This window comes from Haliotis rufescens, unplaced genomic scaffold (assembly GCF_023055435.1).
Source record: "Haliotis rufescens isolate VD_foot unplaced genomic scaffold, xgHalRufe1.0.p SCAF_6, whole genome shotgun sequence".
Lineage (NCBI taxonomy): Eukaryota > Metazoa > Mollusca > Gastropoda > Lepetellida > Haliotidae > Haliotis > Haliotis rufescens.
The window spans coordinates 50,407,049-50,426,167 of NW_025964334.1; the positions used below are offsets into that span (position 1 = coordinate 50,407,049).

The 19,119-nt window shown below is 40.1% G+C and overlaps 1 protein-coding gene across 1 annotated transcript in view; it reads left to right on the forward strand.

Annotated features, from left to right (window-relative positions):
* Positions 1 to 1,077: 1,077 nt before the first annotated feature.
* Positions 1,078 to 19,119, forward strand: part of LOC124112165 (dnaJ homolog subfamily C member 5-like) — a 31,641-nt gene continuing 13,599 nt past the window's right edge. Inside the window, exon 1 of the mRNA XM_046472155.2 lies at positions 1,078 to 1,210. Within this exon, the coding sequence (XP_046328111.1) occupies positions 1,185 to 1,210 (26 nt within the window). The 5' untranslated portion in view covers positions 1,078 to 1,184. The remainder of the gene's footprint in view (positions 1,211 to 19,119) is intronic.

Below are 19,119 nucleotides of genomic sequence, written 5' to 3' on the forward strand. Positions count from 1 at the left end.
CCTCACCTCACCTCACCTCACCTCACCTCACCACACCATTACTACTACACTATAAATCGTTTGATAAACCAACTCTGGCAAATACTGGAAGTCAATTGAGGTAAAGCAAATAAAGCAAGCACTGAAATAGCATACACTTTGATTAAATGCATGTGAACGTTTCGAAGATCAAAATTAGTTCCACACAGATTAGGAACGAGGCCAATAATATCACAATGTAAAGGTACATGACTATATTTAACTATCTACGTATTATTTAAATACACTCATATATAATACACGTGGTATATCAGTGATAACAGCCACCCAATGGTCAAAGCACACACCTGAAGCTATACAAAGAAATGCTTGATGACAGATCAGACCAGTGAAGTCTTATAACCCAAGTGCTGTCTAACAGCGAACTCCACAATGAGGCTTCGCTGAACAGGATACAACCACCGTTATCAACAACTTACGTCAAATCGATAAATAGTCGATATTTAGACAATTAGTTCTCTTATTTGCCCTAGCGCTCGGTCAGATGTGTGCGAAGTCATATTTCACTGTTTCATTCAATACACGCTTGAACATATACCACTATATATTTCAATATACTACTGTATATTTTAAAGTGATAATAAATTAAAATCATACACATGATAATAATTTATTGACAAGTAAATATTTTATTTGTATGGATATTTTAAATTATTAAGAGGTTGTGCCGTCATATGTAGATCGTTTGAATATAGTTATTTAACTTATATTATAATTTTCCATTGTTTATATATGAAAGAAAACATCTGCTTTTAAAATCATGTAAAGTTCTATAATTGTTTGCCATGACTGTTTGGTATTGAACAGATCTGGACTGGTTCCATTTATATTGTGAAATAATAACACTGGACGGTTTAACGAAAGCCGTATATTTATCCGACTGTCGTATTTAATTCCATGGTGAATGTTTATATCATGTTGTATAACTTACTTTACAGCATGGAATGTAGCAATTAATTTACACATGTAATTATCCCATGCAATTTATTTGTGGTGCGCGAGGTGCAAGATACAGAGTTATTTCCCCTACGTCTAATGTCAGTGAGCAATATGGTGATCTCGAAATGACTCTACCCGAGTGAATAATCTTGTATTACTATTTCCCATCATCATTCCAACGTTTACCTCTGTCAAATACCTGCAAAATGACAGCTAGGCCGAGATCTTATTCGTGAGTATAATTAAGAACTCGTAATTTGCGTAGTTAACGGGAATTTGTTAAGGGAATCTCCGATGTCGTGTGACTCGCCGGAGCTTGCCTATGACATGAGTAAGAATTAACATTGACAAGAAATGAAAGCATAATCTAGCATAAATGACAGGGACCTGAAGACATAGATTTTCATGTGCGACGTGAAAACGACATAGGTTGCAGTGTTTGGATAATTTATCAGCATATTCAACATTGATGGGAATTTGTGATCATTAAGTAATTAGCTTTCTGCCACTAGATCTACCATGGCCTACATTGCCTACAATTAAATGGTAATTGCCAACAGTAGGTATAATGTATTATCCTAACCAACCCAGCTCCTTTGCATTGGGTGATATTTATTTTGCAGGAAAAGAAAGGGATAATTTGTTTCCTTGGTATTCATGAAAAAAATCAACCACGAAATTCAACTATTTTCATGGCTTTTTTAAGTGTTTAAGCATGGTCAAAGAGATGTACTTTTCCACTTTTAGTGTTGATTCCAGCCAGGGACCTATTGCTTCAATGGATCAGTCCTGATTAGGATTACTGACTTTTTACAGGCGTTACAACACTGTGTACAATATTCATAAGAACAGGGCGAATTATTCATACATTGAACGTGTTGTATGAAATTCAGTAAGAATGTTTTGTTTGCTTGTTTATCTTATAGAGGTAATTTATGAATGCCAACTTCTTTTATGAGGAACACAACATTTTGGTGTTTAGCCTTTACTTACTCCTTTGGGGATGCTCGGGTAGCCTACAGTGGTTAAAGCGTTTTCTTGTTACGCCGAAGACATGGGTTCGATTCCCAACATGAGTACAATGTGTGTCCCCTAATGTGATATTGCTGGAATATTGCTAAAAGCGGCGTAAAACCATACTCACTCACTTACTCCTTCATCATGTGAATGAATGCCAGGATGCAGAGGACATATACATGTACAAACAACAAATGTAATGAGATAACAAACAAATGTAGAAACTAAACAAAGGAAGCCAGCAGTTAATTAGCGCAGATCCATGAATAGCAAAGGACAAATAGACCAATGAAATCACCATTCTATTTTAGCAGCTTGGGTGAGCATGGTTAAGTACATTATGTTAATCCCATCACTTTAAATATGTTCATCCTAATAAGGTATCATCGTTTGTTTTCTTTGATCTTGATGTTGAGTGTATCATGAGTGTGCTTTTTTTGCTGAAAGTTAGTTTAATATATCACATATCATAGCAAACATAACAATAGTGTTTACCAGAGTTTCAGATGGCCTTTGGTCACCGGTCATAGACTGGTAAAATTTCAATTTGACCCTTGTTTTGTTTAAGTGGTCGGACTTTTGACCGATAGAAATGCTAAGCAAGGCGTCACTCGTTTCATATTCTCATAATTAAAAACTAAGTAGTAAGGATTAGTCTACTTAGAGTATCAATTACAGTATCTTACAACAAAACAATGCACAGCCATCAAAATTTGTAATTGAAATTCTGAGCAGCACATGTCTTTGCATCATACTTTCTGTAACATAGGGAAACACTGTCAGGAGCTGTGGTGACTTAGTTAAGAGCTTTTTTTAAAGCAACATTTTATTGGCCAGATGTTATATATTCATCCAATCACGAATGGTGTTGCATTGATTTGTTGTTGTCGTTCATCTGCCATTTTTGTTGATTTATTTTTTTGCCGTTGACTTATTACATTTCTTGGGTCCAAGGCTTTGACCTATATACATCTTTTTGTGCCAAAATCACTGTTTACTCGCATTATTGAAATTTTGATATTTGGGAGAACTGAGGACCTAGGACTGGCTGTCCTATAAACTGTCACTCAGAAACATAGATGTATGTCAACATCATCACAATATTATTTCCTCATAGTCTATTTTTGGTGTTTTATTTCTAATTGATGGAATAATTCCCCTATCATTTAGAGGTAACAGTCAACAGATTAGATGTTGAGTCAAATGAATTTGTTATATGTTTAAGCTGTCTGACTGCTGGCATGTTTGACTTGAAAATATCCTGATATGAAACAATACACACAGCACATTACAGTTCGTCACCAGCCACTGCAGGACTTCAGCTTTTGAATTTTGGTGATACATGCGCCAAGTACATGCCTAAAACAATTCAAATTTGTATGTGACTAACACTTTCTTGTCCACACAACATAATCTTTGAACACATTCAATAAAAGCTATATTATCCATATTATATATGTATTACATATCTCTGTGTAATGTGTAATTTTATATCAGTGTTCCTGCTTGCATTTCACTCGAAAATTACCAGTCCCCCCAAATCTTTGTCAGTCCCAACTTCAACAACTGAAAAAAGATGAAAATGACCTGGTTTTAATTAATTTCACATCATGTTCAATTCAATGACATCATCTCTGAAGTAACTTAGTTAGATCTACGCGTCATTCACACAAAGTACAGTCACAATTTTCTCCTTTTTTTGTATTTTGAGAACCGCCTCCGTGGTCTTGTGGTAGAGCGTCCGCCCGGAGAGCGGAAGGTCCAGGGTTCGATCCCGGGCCGCGTCATACAAAAAGACGTTAAAAGATTGTACTTGTTGTTACCCTGTCTGGCGCTCGGCATTAAGGGGCTAAAACAAGGACTGGTCGGCTCGGAGTCAGTATACTGTGTCTGAGTAGGGTATTCATGTTAAACTGCGGCATGGTATCTCAGTGAGCTAGCACTATAAATCGGCATCAGTCCGGACTAGTACAAGCAGCCACACACACACATACACGTGCATGCACGTCGCTATATAAGTGCAATAATCTTGGACGCGACGTTAAACCCAATTTCACCTCACCTCACCTTGTATTTTGAGACTAAGTCAATGGTACAAATATATATTTAACCTCGAAACAAAGCAAAATGTTATTTCCTTGCACTGATAATAGACAAGGGGAAAGTCCACAGGGACTGGCAGTCATAAATTAGTCCATGCCTAATTTTACTGGTGAAAAACTGGAAACACTGCATATGACACAGTCATCAGAGATCTGGGATTTTGCTGATTAAAACTACCGGTAGCTTATGCATCTGTGTTTTGACCTTGATAAAGGTCACATAGTATGAGACCAGGGTGCAACCTGGTTAAGTCTGGTGCTACTAGCTTTCATGTCAACATGCACTTGGTATAGGTTAAATCAAGTTCCCTAACTTGAGCCCTGAATAGGGTTATTTGAATCTGGAATTTCTATGATTTTATTCACTGATCAACTTCAAAAATGATTTAGTGATTGATAAATATAGTCCAAACATTTATAACATTGTTGAACTGCCCTATACATATCATCATTGTTGTGTGTGCTGTAGCCCATGTGACATATATGGCTTTCTATTGTCAGTGTAATTAACGTGAAGGAAGCTATTTTTGTTGTGCTTTTTTGCTTAAAAGTCTAAAGTAAGTCCCTAATATACTTATAGTCTAATCCCAGTTTTATTCAGTCAGGGATAAAAAAAGTTTATACAATGAAAATAGTTCGACTTGAATTGTGACTACAGAACGATGAAATGACCTTGATGATTAAAGGGGGTATTATCTTCAGCAGTTCCCCGGGACTGGTTCTTACCTTGTTATTGTTTTGTTTTTTCCCGTGTGTACATGGATAACTTCCCAGAATTCTTGACTAGTTTGCGACCTGTGTTGTGCAACAGTAAGCACATTTGTTGCTTTTATTGATAGTATTAGAGCGTAGCGTCACATTGAACAACAAAATGAAATACAGTTTTGTCTTGGAAATTATAAGGAAATGAGGTATCTTTTGGGGTAGCATCGATAATGGTGACGAAGTTTGATGTCACTTCCTTGGAACTGTGTGATTTTTGTTTACACTATCAGAGCTCCAGATAACTTTTTGAGCAATTGAGTTTTTACTCTTGGGTTTCTATTTTAATTGGGTTATTACATTTTTCATTTGGTACCGGTAAGCAATATTTTTTCACTCATCTACTCATCACACTAATGGGTATTTCCCCCAAATAGTGAACATTTTAAGATTTGTTTTAGATGTACATAACCACGATAACTATTCTATGTATATGGGTTGACTGGGAAAGTGAATTAGCTCAGAATTGTGTTTCGGAAATTAGCTCCGTTGTATGCATGCTGAAAAATCTTCATTGGGTATTTACAAGTGCTGTTTTTATACATTTGAGTTTTTCATTTAATGCATGCATTTCTGTATGCAAATTAAATGAAAGTATTTGGGTTTTGGATATTTTTGTGGGATATTTTACCATGTTTACGCAAATACGCTGCTTATTTGTAGCTCGGCACTATTTTGACTTGTAACACAAAATAAATAATTCACCTTAGCATTGCTTATTTTGTCGTATGTATACGTTATTGTCAATGTGTGAAAAAGCTAAAATTTTCACTTTGGCAATTTATTAAACACCTAAATATTCAGTTATTTCCAAATTAACTGAAAAACGTTTGTTTTGGCACGTTTCCAGTCAGAATTGAAATAAGAATGAGAAATGATAGTGTGAGAAAGGATAAGTTTTAAAAATATGAATTGTGTCTACTTCGTCATCCATCAACTTCTAAATAATGTCTATCAAACATCTGTTTAGGCACATTTGCCACTTAGGATCGAAAGAAGAATGCATAGTGTGAGATAGAATAAGTATAATAAATATTAGGGCTGCCACGAATAACCTATGAGGCGAATACGATTCGTATTACGAATATAGGGTAATGAATACGAATATTAATTGACGAATACAATAAGAAGTCAGCAGTTGATGTATTATTTGTCATATTCAGCATGTTCAGTGAGGCAACAACAACATAAATTATTTGACATGGTTTGTTAATTATCTATATTATACATGTACATTTACATACTGCACTTGTCCAGGTACTTAGTCCTAGTATCTGCTCAAATGCTACAATGACCAGTGACCAAATTCCTGTCAAATTAAATATTATAAGAGTGTTGTCTTTAAAGAAACCTATGCATATCATATGTTCTTATGGACATTTTAGGTACAGGGTATGTAAATGCACATGATTGCATATTCATAGATATTCGATTCTAGTGGCAACGAATAACGAATTCAATTCATGAATGGATACGGTTCGATTCACCGAATACGCGAGTGAATCGTAACGACCCTAATAAATATACAATTTATTGTTACTATATTAACACTAATCCTGAAAATTATGCTGGTGGACCCTCAAGTTTTTGGCACAGACTACAGTTACAAATGTCTATTTTATTTGATGTGGGTTAACAAAATGTGAGAGCAAGTAAACAATTTCTCTGTGAGCCCTGCCTGTAATGTGTAAGCCTGTATTCGCTGCACCCGGGTTGCCAGCCATGTGATCTGACTGCCAGAAGGAAATATGAGTAACACTAGCAGGGTTCACACTTACTTTTAAGTCTTTCAGTTTAGATCCTGCTTTTAATAGTCATTGAATACAAATTTTGCCTTGAACATGTTCAGAGGCCTGCAACATGAATATGATTGATAAAGTGCCTTGAAGGGCCTTCTGAAACAATGTACATCTCAAGTAAATTTATAACAAATAAATATGGACTATCTCATCCTACATATCCTAGTTTGAAAGATATTTGTTGAAATCTGTTAAAATCTTCTTTTGCCATCAAGTGTGCATACTTTACATACTCATAAGAGGCGAAGATCTGGGTAGAGAATAGGTCCTTAGCAACCCATGCGTCGCCATAAGAGGCGACTATGCTTGCCATAAGAGGCGACTATGCTTGCCATAGGAAGCAACAATGTTTGCCATAAGAGGCGACTATGCTTGTCATAAGAAGCGACTATGCTTGCCATAAGAGACGACTATGCTTGTCATAAGAGGCGACTATGCTTGTCATAAGAGGCGACTATGCTTGCCATAAGAGGCGACTATGCTTGTCGTAAGAGGCGACTATGCTTGTCGTAAGAGGCGACTATGCTTGTTGTTAGAGGCAACTGATGGGATCGATGCATGTCATTGAATCCCAATTGCATAGATCGATACTCATGATGTCAGTCACTGGATTATCTGGTCCATTGTCTGCAATTTTTGTCATTCTTGTAGGTAATATTCCTTGTCGCTGGAATATCTTGTTTTCACTTTTATGAGTATAAGAATGCATGCAGCTATCTTCGTTAATTCATCATCACAATTTTTTGTGAGTCTATTTCAAGTGGTGAAGGCTATAGTTCTGGAAAAACTCAGTGGCTGTCGGCTTACTAGAGGTAACCATGGTAACAGTGAGGAATAGGGATTATCATGATTCTGTTCCCTTTGTTAAATACTGCTCATAGGGGGTACCCAGAGGTGCACAAAATGTGCAGACACTCTTTTTGGAGCAGGGTTTTACTGACTGTTGTAAATCAATGATCATGTAGACAGTTGTCATGATTGCTGGATGAAATGACAGACACCCATGACTGCTCTTTGTGAACTGTAGGTAAAATGAATACAATTGTGTGTCCCTTGGGATGCAGTGTATTCTATTACTTCGTCCATTGTCTACATTTGATTGTACTAGATGCACATTTGAGTGTCGGATAAAGCCCTGTTGGAGCTTACTATTTCTGATAGCATGTAAAGAACAATAGAGGTGTAACAGTACGGCGGTCACGTGATACGCTACATATCCCGATAGTATGTGTGCGATACGATTCGTATCCTGATACAGTAGTTCTTTTTTAGGTTGATTTGTTTTTTTGCAGGCAAAGCAGAACTGGGAATCATTATTATATACAAATTTGTGATATCGAAGATGGGATATTGTAGGACAGATACATATGATATAGGCTAGAGTGAGTGAGTGAGTTTGGTTTGAGGCCGCTTTTAGCAATATTCCAGCAATATCACGGTGGGGGACACCAGAAATGGGCTTCACACATTGTACCCATATCGGGAATCGAACTCGGGTCTTCGGCGTGACGAGTGAACGCTTTAACCACTAGGCTACCCGACCACCCCGATATAGGCTAGAGGACACTGTTTATGTTATGCTACTTATTATACTTATATACAGAATCTGCATAAGCTGGGTGTTGAACAGTCTCTGTTATTATTCACATGTTTTTTACACCAATTTAATTTGTAATGTAATGTATCATGATATAGGTGTCGTAAGAGGCGACGAATGGGATCGGGTGGTCCCGCTGACTTGGTTGATGCATGTCATCGATCCCAATTGTGTGGATCGATGCGAATGATGTCAATCACTGGATTGTCAGGTCCAGACTCGATTGTTTACAGACATCATACAGCTGGAATATTGCTGAGTGCGGCGTTAAACAACAAACAAACAAATGGGTGGTAAATTAATTGTACCATGGGCCTCGTATCAGGATACAATACTGTATGGGTGTATTGTTAAGCCACTAAAAAACATACAACACACATTCATTTGTTGACAACCAAAAACCCCAGCTATTTGAGTATGAATGAATAATCTGCATTCTTCCCCTCCCTGTCCCCTTTTAAGAAAGTCCCCCTTCCCCCTTTGCATTAAACACCCGTGAAGGTCCGGGGTAGAACAGGTCTTCAGCAACCCATTCTTGCCGTAAAAGGCGACTATGCTTGTCTTAAAAGGCGACTAACAGGATCGGGGGGTCAGGCTCGCTGACTTGGTTGATGCAGATTGGCCAACACAGCACAGGAGTGGTAACTTGGCCAGTCAATATAATATTTGTTGCATACACTGTAACAGGTGTTGAGAGAAGGTGTCTGACTGTGTCCTATCATTGATTTGTATTACTGACTGCCGATCGATATCACTGACAAATGATTTTGGTGCACTAAAACATATATGGTTTGGGAACCTGAGAGTATTGACATTTCCAATCGATGTGCATTTGTATATTGTACAATAAAACACTGCAGGGAGAATAAACCTGCGCCCCTGGTTTATTCTCCCTGCAGTGTTTTATTGTACAATAACAACTCGTCGTTTATTTCTTAGGTGCCTCACAGGCAGCTTGGGTTGTATACTCCCCAGGGAGCTGAAAATGCAAATCGAGTGCACTCTGATCCATTCATAGTAATGTAGCTCCATGAGCAATCAGTCGGTAAATGGAATTTGGCGCGTTATTAAAGGACTAATTATTCATAGCCATGTAATAGCGACCAGTAGATGATTGAATATGAAGCAGGGCAGGACTCATAGCTGTGGTTTTGAAGCTCGGTTTTGCTGACTCAGCAAGAAATCCTGCGTAGTTGACATTATCTGGCATATTAATTACTGCCTTAAACAAGCAGAAGTGTCACACCTGGTGCCTGGAACCGTATGTTGTATGAATGTTGTATGAAATCCTGAATGGCTTCCTGATACACCAGAATCCGGTTGTCGTCTACAAGCGTGAAACCTTGGGAATGAAGTGATGCAAAGTTCATATTTAGTATGAATCACTACTGTTACTATCATGACTGCAACACGTTGCATGTGATTCTCGTAATAATATATCTGACTTGGTGTCGACCGTCGTTGATTACCCAGTGTATCGTATCTCCATTCCAATATGATAAATAGCCTAGACCCACTGGCTGTATTGGGGCCGATTCAGATGACGCAGTGCTAGAAATAGCCTTTGAATCAAATTACGCTCATGTGCAAGAAAGATTCCGTGGAATGTTCATCCTTAGAAAATCGCTTTTTTAAAGTCTTGTCCAGAGAATAATCCTTATTTCACTAGTCCTCAGTGTTTGTAGGGGGCACGAGTGACCCAGTCTTCTAAGGCGCTGTGATTCGCTGTGCAGAGTTGCGTCCCTTGGGCACGCCAGAAACCTATGATTGTGGGTTCGAATCCCGGTTCGCCCCGATTATGTTTCTAGGTTTGTCAGCACCATACCCGTGCTCGTAGGTTTCACCGAAGTGGTAAACTTTTGAGACCTGCATCACTTGGGGCTTTCCTCCCACATTAAGCTGACACGCCGTGATATAACTGGAATACTGTTAAAAGTGGCGTTAAACCAAACTCACTCACTCACTCACTCACTCACTCACTACTGGACCACTTGATCCATCTATAATCTTTGCCAGAACGAGCAAGACAAACATCCTACCTGACTGGAATCATATTCCTCAAAGTCGTTAAACCCAACTCACACACTCACTCACGCACTCCTTGTTAATGCCACACAGTGTTTTTAGGTAGTCCTGATGGAAACTAGCTGAAAATTATAGGGGCCGTTGGTAACCTGTGGAAATAGTGACCTGTTATTAGAATACATGACACCCTCTATTCCTCTAGGGCTTGCATTTCAGTCAACTCACACTTACTCCTTGATCCATTCCAGCGGTTCTGGTGATCTCAAATTACGTGACTACAGGTTTTCATTAGTCAATTTGATTTGTGATGCTACTCATGTACTGTTATCATACTGCATTATGCCACTAGCGGCTGTGATGGTGTATAACATATTAGAGTAATCTCCCTTGGCGACCTAGCCGTCGGGACCCCCTGTTTTACCAGATGTACCACCCGTGTATGTATGGCAATTAATACAAGATGGAACACAGAATGTCGTTCTCCATTATTTATTCGTCGGAGGCAGCAACAGCCTAGGGCTAGTTCAAGTGCTACAAATTATTCCCAAAGCGTGAGAATATTACATGGTGTCAGAGTCATGGATCTTTCCGGAATCCCCACCCCATCTATGGACTGGGAAGCATCAAACCTGCCTGATGCGTGGCGGCGTTTTAAACAGCACGTGCAACTGATATTCGACGGACCGTTGGTGGAAAAGTCGGAAGAATCGAAGTGCTCATACCTCCTACTTTGGGTGGGAGAAAAAGGTAGAGATGTTTACAATACATGGACAGGCATTTCTGATGATGATAAAAAGTTACTTCAAACTTACTACACTCGCTACGCAGCATACGTCCAGCCAAAGTTGAATCCTGTTTTCGCAAGGTACAAATTCAATAACGAAGTTCAGGGGTCATCTCACTTTGATCAGTTTGTGACTAGATTAAAGCTGCTAGCTACAGATTGTGCATTTAATACATCTGATGAAATGGTGAGGGACCGCATAGTGTTCGGCACATCATCTACTAAACTTCGTGCAAAATTGATAAATGAAGGGGAGAAATTGACACTCGAGAAAGCAATTCAAATGGGACAAAGTTTGGAATACTCTCAGGAACAGTTGAAAACAATGGCCAACCCTGAGGTACATACAGTTTCAGCCAGTGATAATTCCCATCGACACAAAAAGTATCATTACTCCCGACAGAAATCACAACCTGTAAAACCCCACAACACACCAAATAGAAGATCATCAAACAGTGATGACAAAACACATAGTCAGTGTAGAAACTGTGGTAGATCACATTCTAAGCGTGAACCGTGTCCTGCCAAAGGTAGAAAATGTGACAATTGTGGAAAGTGGAATCATTTCAAGATTGTGTGTCGCTCGGTGAAAGTCAATGAGGTTGTGACAGATGAATGCTTTGATTCAGGGGACTCAGACTTTCTCATAGACTTAATTGATAGCGTGGATACATCTAGTGATGTTGACAGTGTCCACTCCAAAACTGAGGATACTAACCAGGCTTTTGTTACTGTGAAGGTAGGAATTAAGGGCATACCAGTGGAATTCAAATTAGATACAGGGTCTCAGGTAAATATCATACCAGCTGGATTATTCCCCAAAATTGGCACTACAACTGTACTCAGTAAACTGCCCAAACAGTTGATGGCGTATGGCGGTACACATCTTCAAACTCACGGTACATGTAGCTTACCTTGTCAGATTGATGATCGTGAATTCACAGCTGAGTATTACGTTGTAGAGACGGAATCAAACCCTGTACTCAGTCTCAAAACATGCCTTGAATTGGAGCTTATCCAACTTACCTGTGCGGTTGATACTTGTGGATCGAGTGAGAAATCTGGAAAACCTCTTGAGAAGAGCACCATTCTTGCAGAATATGCCGATGTGTTTGAGGGCATTGGGCTCTTTCCAGGTGAATGTACGATACACATCGATCCGAGTGCTATCCCTGTAGTTCACCCACCACGAAAAGTTCCAGTCGCACTTCGTGAAAGACTCAAAGACGAACTTGATCGGATGGAAAAGTCAAACATTATCACAAAGGTTGATGAACCAACTGAATGGGTCAACTCTTTAGTAATCGTTGAAAAGCCACACTCAAAGAAACTGCGCATATGCTTGGATCCATTGGACCTGAATCGTGCTATACAGCGTCCACACTACCCAATGAAAACACTTGAAGACATCCTTCCAAGCCTCTCTAAGGCTCGTTATTTCACTAAACTCGATGCTCGATCTGGATATTGGGCCATCAGACTGGCTGAGGAATCTTCATTTCTTACAACGTTCAACACCCCGTATGGACGTTACAGATTTCTTAGACTACCCTTTGGGATACGTTCAGCACAAGATGAATTTCAGCGAAGGATTGACGAGTGCTATGAGGGACTAGATGGCGTTGCAGCCATAGTTGATGACGTTCTGGTGTATGGAAGTACTCCCGAGGAGCATGATCACAACCTGCGGAACATGCTTTCCCGCCCCCGTGACAAAGGTATTAAGCTTAACGAAGAGAAGCTTGAAGTTGGTGTCACAGAGATCCAATACTTTGGACACATCTTGAGTGCTGAAGGCCTCAGACCGGACCCAGCTAAGGTCTCTGCTATATGCTCAATGAATCCACCACGTGACCGCTCTGAATTGGAAACAATTCTTGGAATGGTTAATTATTTAGCCAAGTTTGCTCCTAATCTGTCCGAGATCACCAGCCCTCTGCGACAGCTCCTTCCCAAAGACGTTGAGTTTGTGTGGGATCATCCTCAGTCCACAGCGTTTCAGAGAATCAAGGATATCATCACACAGACACCTGGGCAAGTTCTTGCCTACTACGACCCAGACAAGGATCTAACACTCCAAGTTGATGCATCCAAGTATGGTCTTGGTGCCGCTCTCTTACAGGATGGGAAGCCTGTCACTTATGCATCTAAGTCTTTGACCACCACGGAGGTCAATTATGCACAGATCGAAAAGGAAATGTTTGCTATCCTGTTCGGCTGTAAGCGTTTCCACCAGTATGTTTATGGTCGGCATGTGAAAGTCGAGTCCGATCATAAACCTCTCATCTCTATCATGAAGAAGCCTCTTGCTGTCGCCCCTGCTCGGTTACAGCGTATGATGTTGCAGCTACAAAAGTATGACCTCACAGTTGAACACAGACCTGGGAAGGAAATAGTAGTAGCTGATACACTTTCACGCAAGTCAGTGCCTGATACCTACCCGCACCTTTCAGAAGGTATGGACGCGCATGTCCATATGATAGTATCAAATGTTCCTGTCAGTGAGAAGAGGATGGAGGATATTAGACGAGCCACAGGAGCTGACCCTCAGTTCTCCTTGCTCCAACAAACTATCATAGATGGTTGGCCTGAACATAGGAAGCTATGCCCAGGGACAATACTTGAATTCTGGAACTTCAGGGACCAACTTGCCTTCATGGATGGCATCATATTCAAGGGCCAGAAAATTGTCATACCCAAGTCCCTGAGGACAAGTATGCTTGACAAAATTCACACTGGACACATGGGAGTTGAAAAGTGTCTCCGACGTGCTCGTGACATTTTGTTTTGGCCCAAAATGTCGAATGATATCACAAGTCTTGTACTCAACTGTTCTGTGTGCCTAGAGAGAAGAAACTCTAACCCCAAGGAACCCCTCATATCACATGACATTCCCAGTCGTCCTTGGCAGACCGTGGCCACAGATCTCTTCTTATGGGACACCCATGATTTTGTGGTCGTTGTCGACTATTATAGCAGGTACTTTGAAGTTTGCAAATTACCCAGCACCAAAAGCACCACTGTTATCAATGCTCTCAAAGATGTATTTGCGAGACATGGGATACCGGATAAGGTGATATCTGACAATGGCCCCCAGTACTCCTCACAAGATTTTGCTCAGTTTGCAGAAAAATGGGACTTTGTGCATGAGACATCAAGCCCTCGTTACCCACAGTCAAATGGTCTTGCCGAGAAAACTGTCCAAACAATCAAGCGCATTTTTTCCAAGGCGAAGACAGATGGCAGAGATCCACACATTGGTATTCTAGAGTACCGTACTACCCCAATGGAGGCAAATCTATCACCCTCTCAGCTACTCATGGGTCGACGATTACGATCCACATTACCTTGTACCCAACATCAACTTTTGCCTGGATCTGTTGATCATTCTCAGTACCAGAAAGTACTACAAGCAAGTCGGAGGAAACAAAAGCACTACTACGATACTGCTGCCAAGCCCCTGTTGCCCCTTAAAACAGGAGAAGCAATTCGTGTACGACAACACAATAACTTGTGGACACCTGCAGTAGTCACAAAGCAGCACAATTCCAGGTCTTACACTGTTCGCACTGGCGATGGAGCGGAATATCGTCGCAACCGACGTCACCTACTAAAGACACGTGAAAAGCATGACATACCTGAAATGAACATTGATGTCACAAGTAGTGAGTTACCACGTGTTCCACAGACTGACAGAGCCGTTACCTGTACTCGTGATACAGCTGAGGTCAATCCCTCTGATGACCCTGTAACATCACCAATCCCATCACGAACACACAGTCCCCAGAAAGTTATTGACAATGCCAATAATCAATATATCACTCGTTCGGGTCGGGTTGTCAAACCCAAGGTTATTGCCTCAGTGTAGTTTTTACCAGTTTTAGCTCAAGATGATTGTAAGACTATACAACAGTCAACCACAGTAAGTTTGTATCAGTGTCATTCTGATAGGCTATGTAGGCCACTTCACAATATTAGTTAGAATTTACAGTCAAGAATTGACAACCTTTGATTTATTAGTTGTAATTCAAGTTTGAAGTGTTAAGCATCATTGAAGTAATTGAATATAATCAATATCAAGTGTCTACTCTTTGTAGTCGTTTTCTGTGCTCTGTAGTTCACTTACTGTTAATGTGTCCAACTTTTTTTTATAAGAAAAGGGATGTACTGTTATCATACTGCATTATGCCACTAGCGGCTGTGATGGTGTATAACATATTAGAGTAATCTCCCTTGGCGACCTAGCCGTCGGGACCCCCTGTTTTACCAGATGTACCACCCGTGTATGTATGGCAATAAATACAAGATGGAACACAGAATGTCGTTCTCCATTATTTATTCGTCGGAGGCAGCAACAGCCTAGGGCTAGTTCAAGTGCTACAAATCATTCCCAAAGCGTGAGAATATTACAACTCAGTCTAACTAACCAATCAGAATAAGAGTTACAAACCAGCCTCAATATTGGGCTGGCGATATCAACAACGTGGAGCCCAGTCCAATTGATTACGATACAGTTTGCGATAAATTCATCATTGAAAAACTGACACGCGAAAGAAAACCCTAAAACAGATTTTGACGGAAAGGATGTCGTCCTGTCCACCTCCCTTAAACATTTTTTTCCCTTATCTCGTCGTTTGATTGGTCAGAAAAATGTTAATAATAATCAAGGGCGGGTAATTTGAGACCGTGAGAACCATGGGAATGGATCCATGGGTTAGTGTAGGTTTCCTGAAATGCGGGTCCTGGAGATATAGAGGATGAACACGTGATCACCTGTTCAGAAGGGGATGGTTATTGTTTTGCCAGAGATTAATAATGTAGCCCCTGGTGATACACAGCACCGATTCTACCACATAATTAAAATTTCAATGAGGCTACGTGTGTCTGAGACCCATGAAGATCTGGGGTACAATAGGTCTTCGGCAACCCAGGCTTGCCGTAAAAGGCGACTATGCTTGTCGTAAGAGGCGACTCGCAGGATCAGGTGCTCAGGCTCGCTGATTTGGTTGATGCATGTCATCGATCAAAATTGCATGTATCGGTGCTCATGATGTCTATCACTGGATTGTCTGGTGCAGACTCGATTATTTACAGACCACCGTCATATTGCTGGAATATTGCTGAGTGCGGCGTTAAACAACAAACAAACCAAAAGTTTTGTCTGATTTGTGTTATCCAGTAACTGTCCGTGTCATGAAAGTTGATATAACTTTCATATCTACTACACGGATGTTGCCTCTAGAGTGATAGTTATTTCTGTATATAATACAGGGCTCATTTTGAGGAACTTGATTTCACCTGCACCAGGTGCATGTTGACAGGAAAACCTAGTGGCACAGGCAAAGAGCAGATGGCATTTTGGTCCCATAAATCTTTCATAGTTGAAACATAGATGCAAAAATTTGTCTAAATAATACATTCTCAGGTCTCTGATGACTGTCATTGATTTTAATATAGACAGTATATACTGTTACAGAACTTATATGTCTATGTCGTCAATGGCAACCGTCATATAATACAATGTGATTATTATTAGTTGAATAATTCAACTACTGAACTACACGTTCAGCTGGCTGTCACTAATATACAAACGGCCTCAACAGACCAAATACACTTGCAGTTATCCACTCAAACAGTGTTCTATATCATGCTGGGGCGGTCGGGTAGCCTAGTGGTTAAAGCGTTCGCTCATCACGCCGAAGACCCGGGTTCGAATCCCGACATGGGTACAATGTGTGAAGCCCATTTCTGGTGTCCCCCGCCGTGATATTGCTGGAATATTGCTAAAAGCGGCGTAAAACCAAACTCACTCACTCACTCACTATATCATGCTATATAGATTAGTTCACTGTGTTATGGCCCATAGTTGAAAGTTAAAGTTAATCAGGCTTAGAACTTTTTGACCAGCCCTCATATCCATGTGATATCTGTTTTATATTAGCATCACATGTGTGGTATCCATGTATTTAATGTGTGATATCCGTACTGTATGTTCCTGCTATCTAGACAGTATTCAGTATTATCCATGTGATATCTGTTTTATTCATGCGTCACACGTGTGGTATCCATGTATTAAATGTGTAATATCCATACTGTATGTTCCTGCTATCCAGACAGTATTCAGTATTATCCTTGTGATATCTGTTTTATTCATGCGTCACACGTGTGGTATCCATGTATTAAATGTGTGATATCCGTACTGTATGTTCCTGCTATCCAGACAGTATTCAGTATTATCCATGTAGCATCTGTGTTATCAGGAACATTGTGGCATGTTTGCTGCCACAACCTGGACAGGGTGACAGGTGCTTGCTCGTACATTGTCAGCCACTTGCCATTAGGCACAACGTTAGTCATGCTACTGACATGTATGTATTGAGCATGTGGACGAATCAATAGCCAGGTATTAAAGTCAGTACTCAGCAATGTCCTGTGTCAAATATTATCAGAATACAGGGTTAGAAATTGGCACTTGTCCTATAGTCCTTGCCAAACTGCCCAATAGTTAAGGTATCATAAGGACTAGTAGAAATGTGCCATTTTTAAGGGTTTTGCTATATATTATCATTATAAGGACTAGTGGACCAAAAATGTTAGTTTCTACCCCTGGAATACTTAGCCCAGTAGTTCATAATTGCCAACAACACCTGTCACAGAATTGGTCATCAGTATTTCATTAGTATTGGAGAACCTGGTAGACTGAAGCTACATGACTAGGTCTTGAAGGGTCAAGCTGACATGGGCACTTGTTACAGGGACGCTGCCAGGGCTCTGGGTCATGTCCCCGTTAGTTGATAAATCTGCCTGGACTCTGTCCATGTGGCCTTCCCCTGGAAGATTTCAGGACATAATCACGGGCTAATCTAGACCTGCTCAGAGCTGATATTTGGCCCCAAATGTCAGTAAATGTCAGGAATGAATCATTTCCCAATTCATGTTGTTGCTGTTGTTGTTGTTGTTGTTGTAACTGTTATGGCTTTGTTGGGGTGACTTGTATTTCACTGACAGTAGTACCAATATTGATGAAAAGATGTTAATGCTCGGTTTAGCATTATTGCATTGAATGCAATGTTAATATTCAATGTTATAATATACATTGTTAATATTCAATGTTATAATATCTCTGAATATTTTTTGGAAAAAACCTTTCAAATAATTTATATAAAACTATATTTTTGCCAAACGTGATAAGGCCGCATAGCTTGGAATCCTAGATAAATCTCTGAGGACTGGGTCCCAGTATTAAATACATGGCTGGTGGATGTAAGGATCTGATATGTCTCAAATCATGGAGCTTTTTACCACCAATTATTTGAAGATATATCATTGTAACTCCAGTGTGAAGTTGCTGTTGTCTTGTTCCCACAGAAAACATGAACTATGTATAGTTATTTCATGTTCCTGTTCATCTTCTCAAGGCAAGGGAGTTTACAGACTTCAAAAGTCCAGTTTCCACCCTTGCCTAACTAGGCTGGAATTACTGGGCTCGATCGTTGCGCCACCAGTGGCTATTACCAATTATGTCCCTTCTAAGTCTCTCCTTTGGACCAATCAGATTCCACCTCTCGTATCACTTGCGTCTGCTCCACACAAAATGGTGGCGCCCAGTCAGGACGATCTGATTGATATTCAAGATCTATATTGTGATAATGCATCAAATCACGTGAGCACCTTGATTAAAAACATGAAAGGATTTGGAAAATATCTGCTGACGAGTTGGCGGTGCACATGCTTTGCAAATCCTGCAATCGATCGAAATCTGCACGACAATTTACAAACCGGATTTTGATTTCGGTGCGCAATTTTGATTGGACTATTATGCATAGACTCGTTAGTCCAGACAAAATGTAACTCCATAATACCAGCCTAGTTCGGCAAGGGTGGAAACTGGACTTTGATAGTCAGTTTACTCTCTTGCCCCGGGAAGATGGTTCCTGTTTAGGTAACCATGGTAACCGTATCAGTTTAAACTGTACGATACAGTGGAGTGAAGGTGTGTGGAAGTGACTAACATGATGAATGTGTGAATTTCTTTTGTCAGTCTTCTAAAAAGCA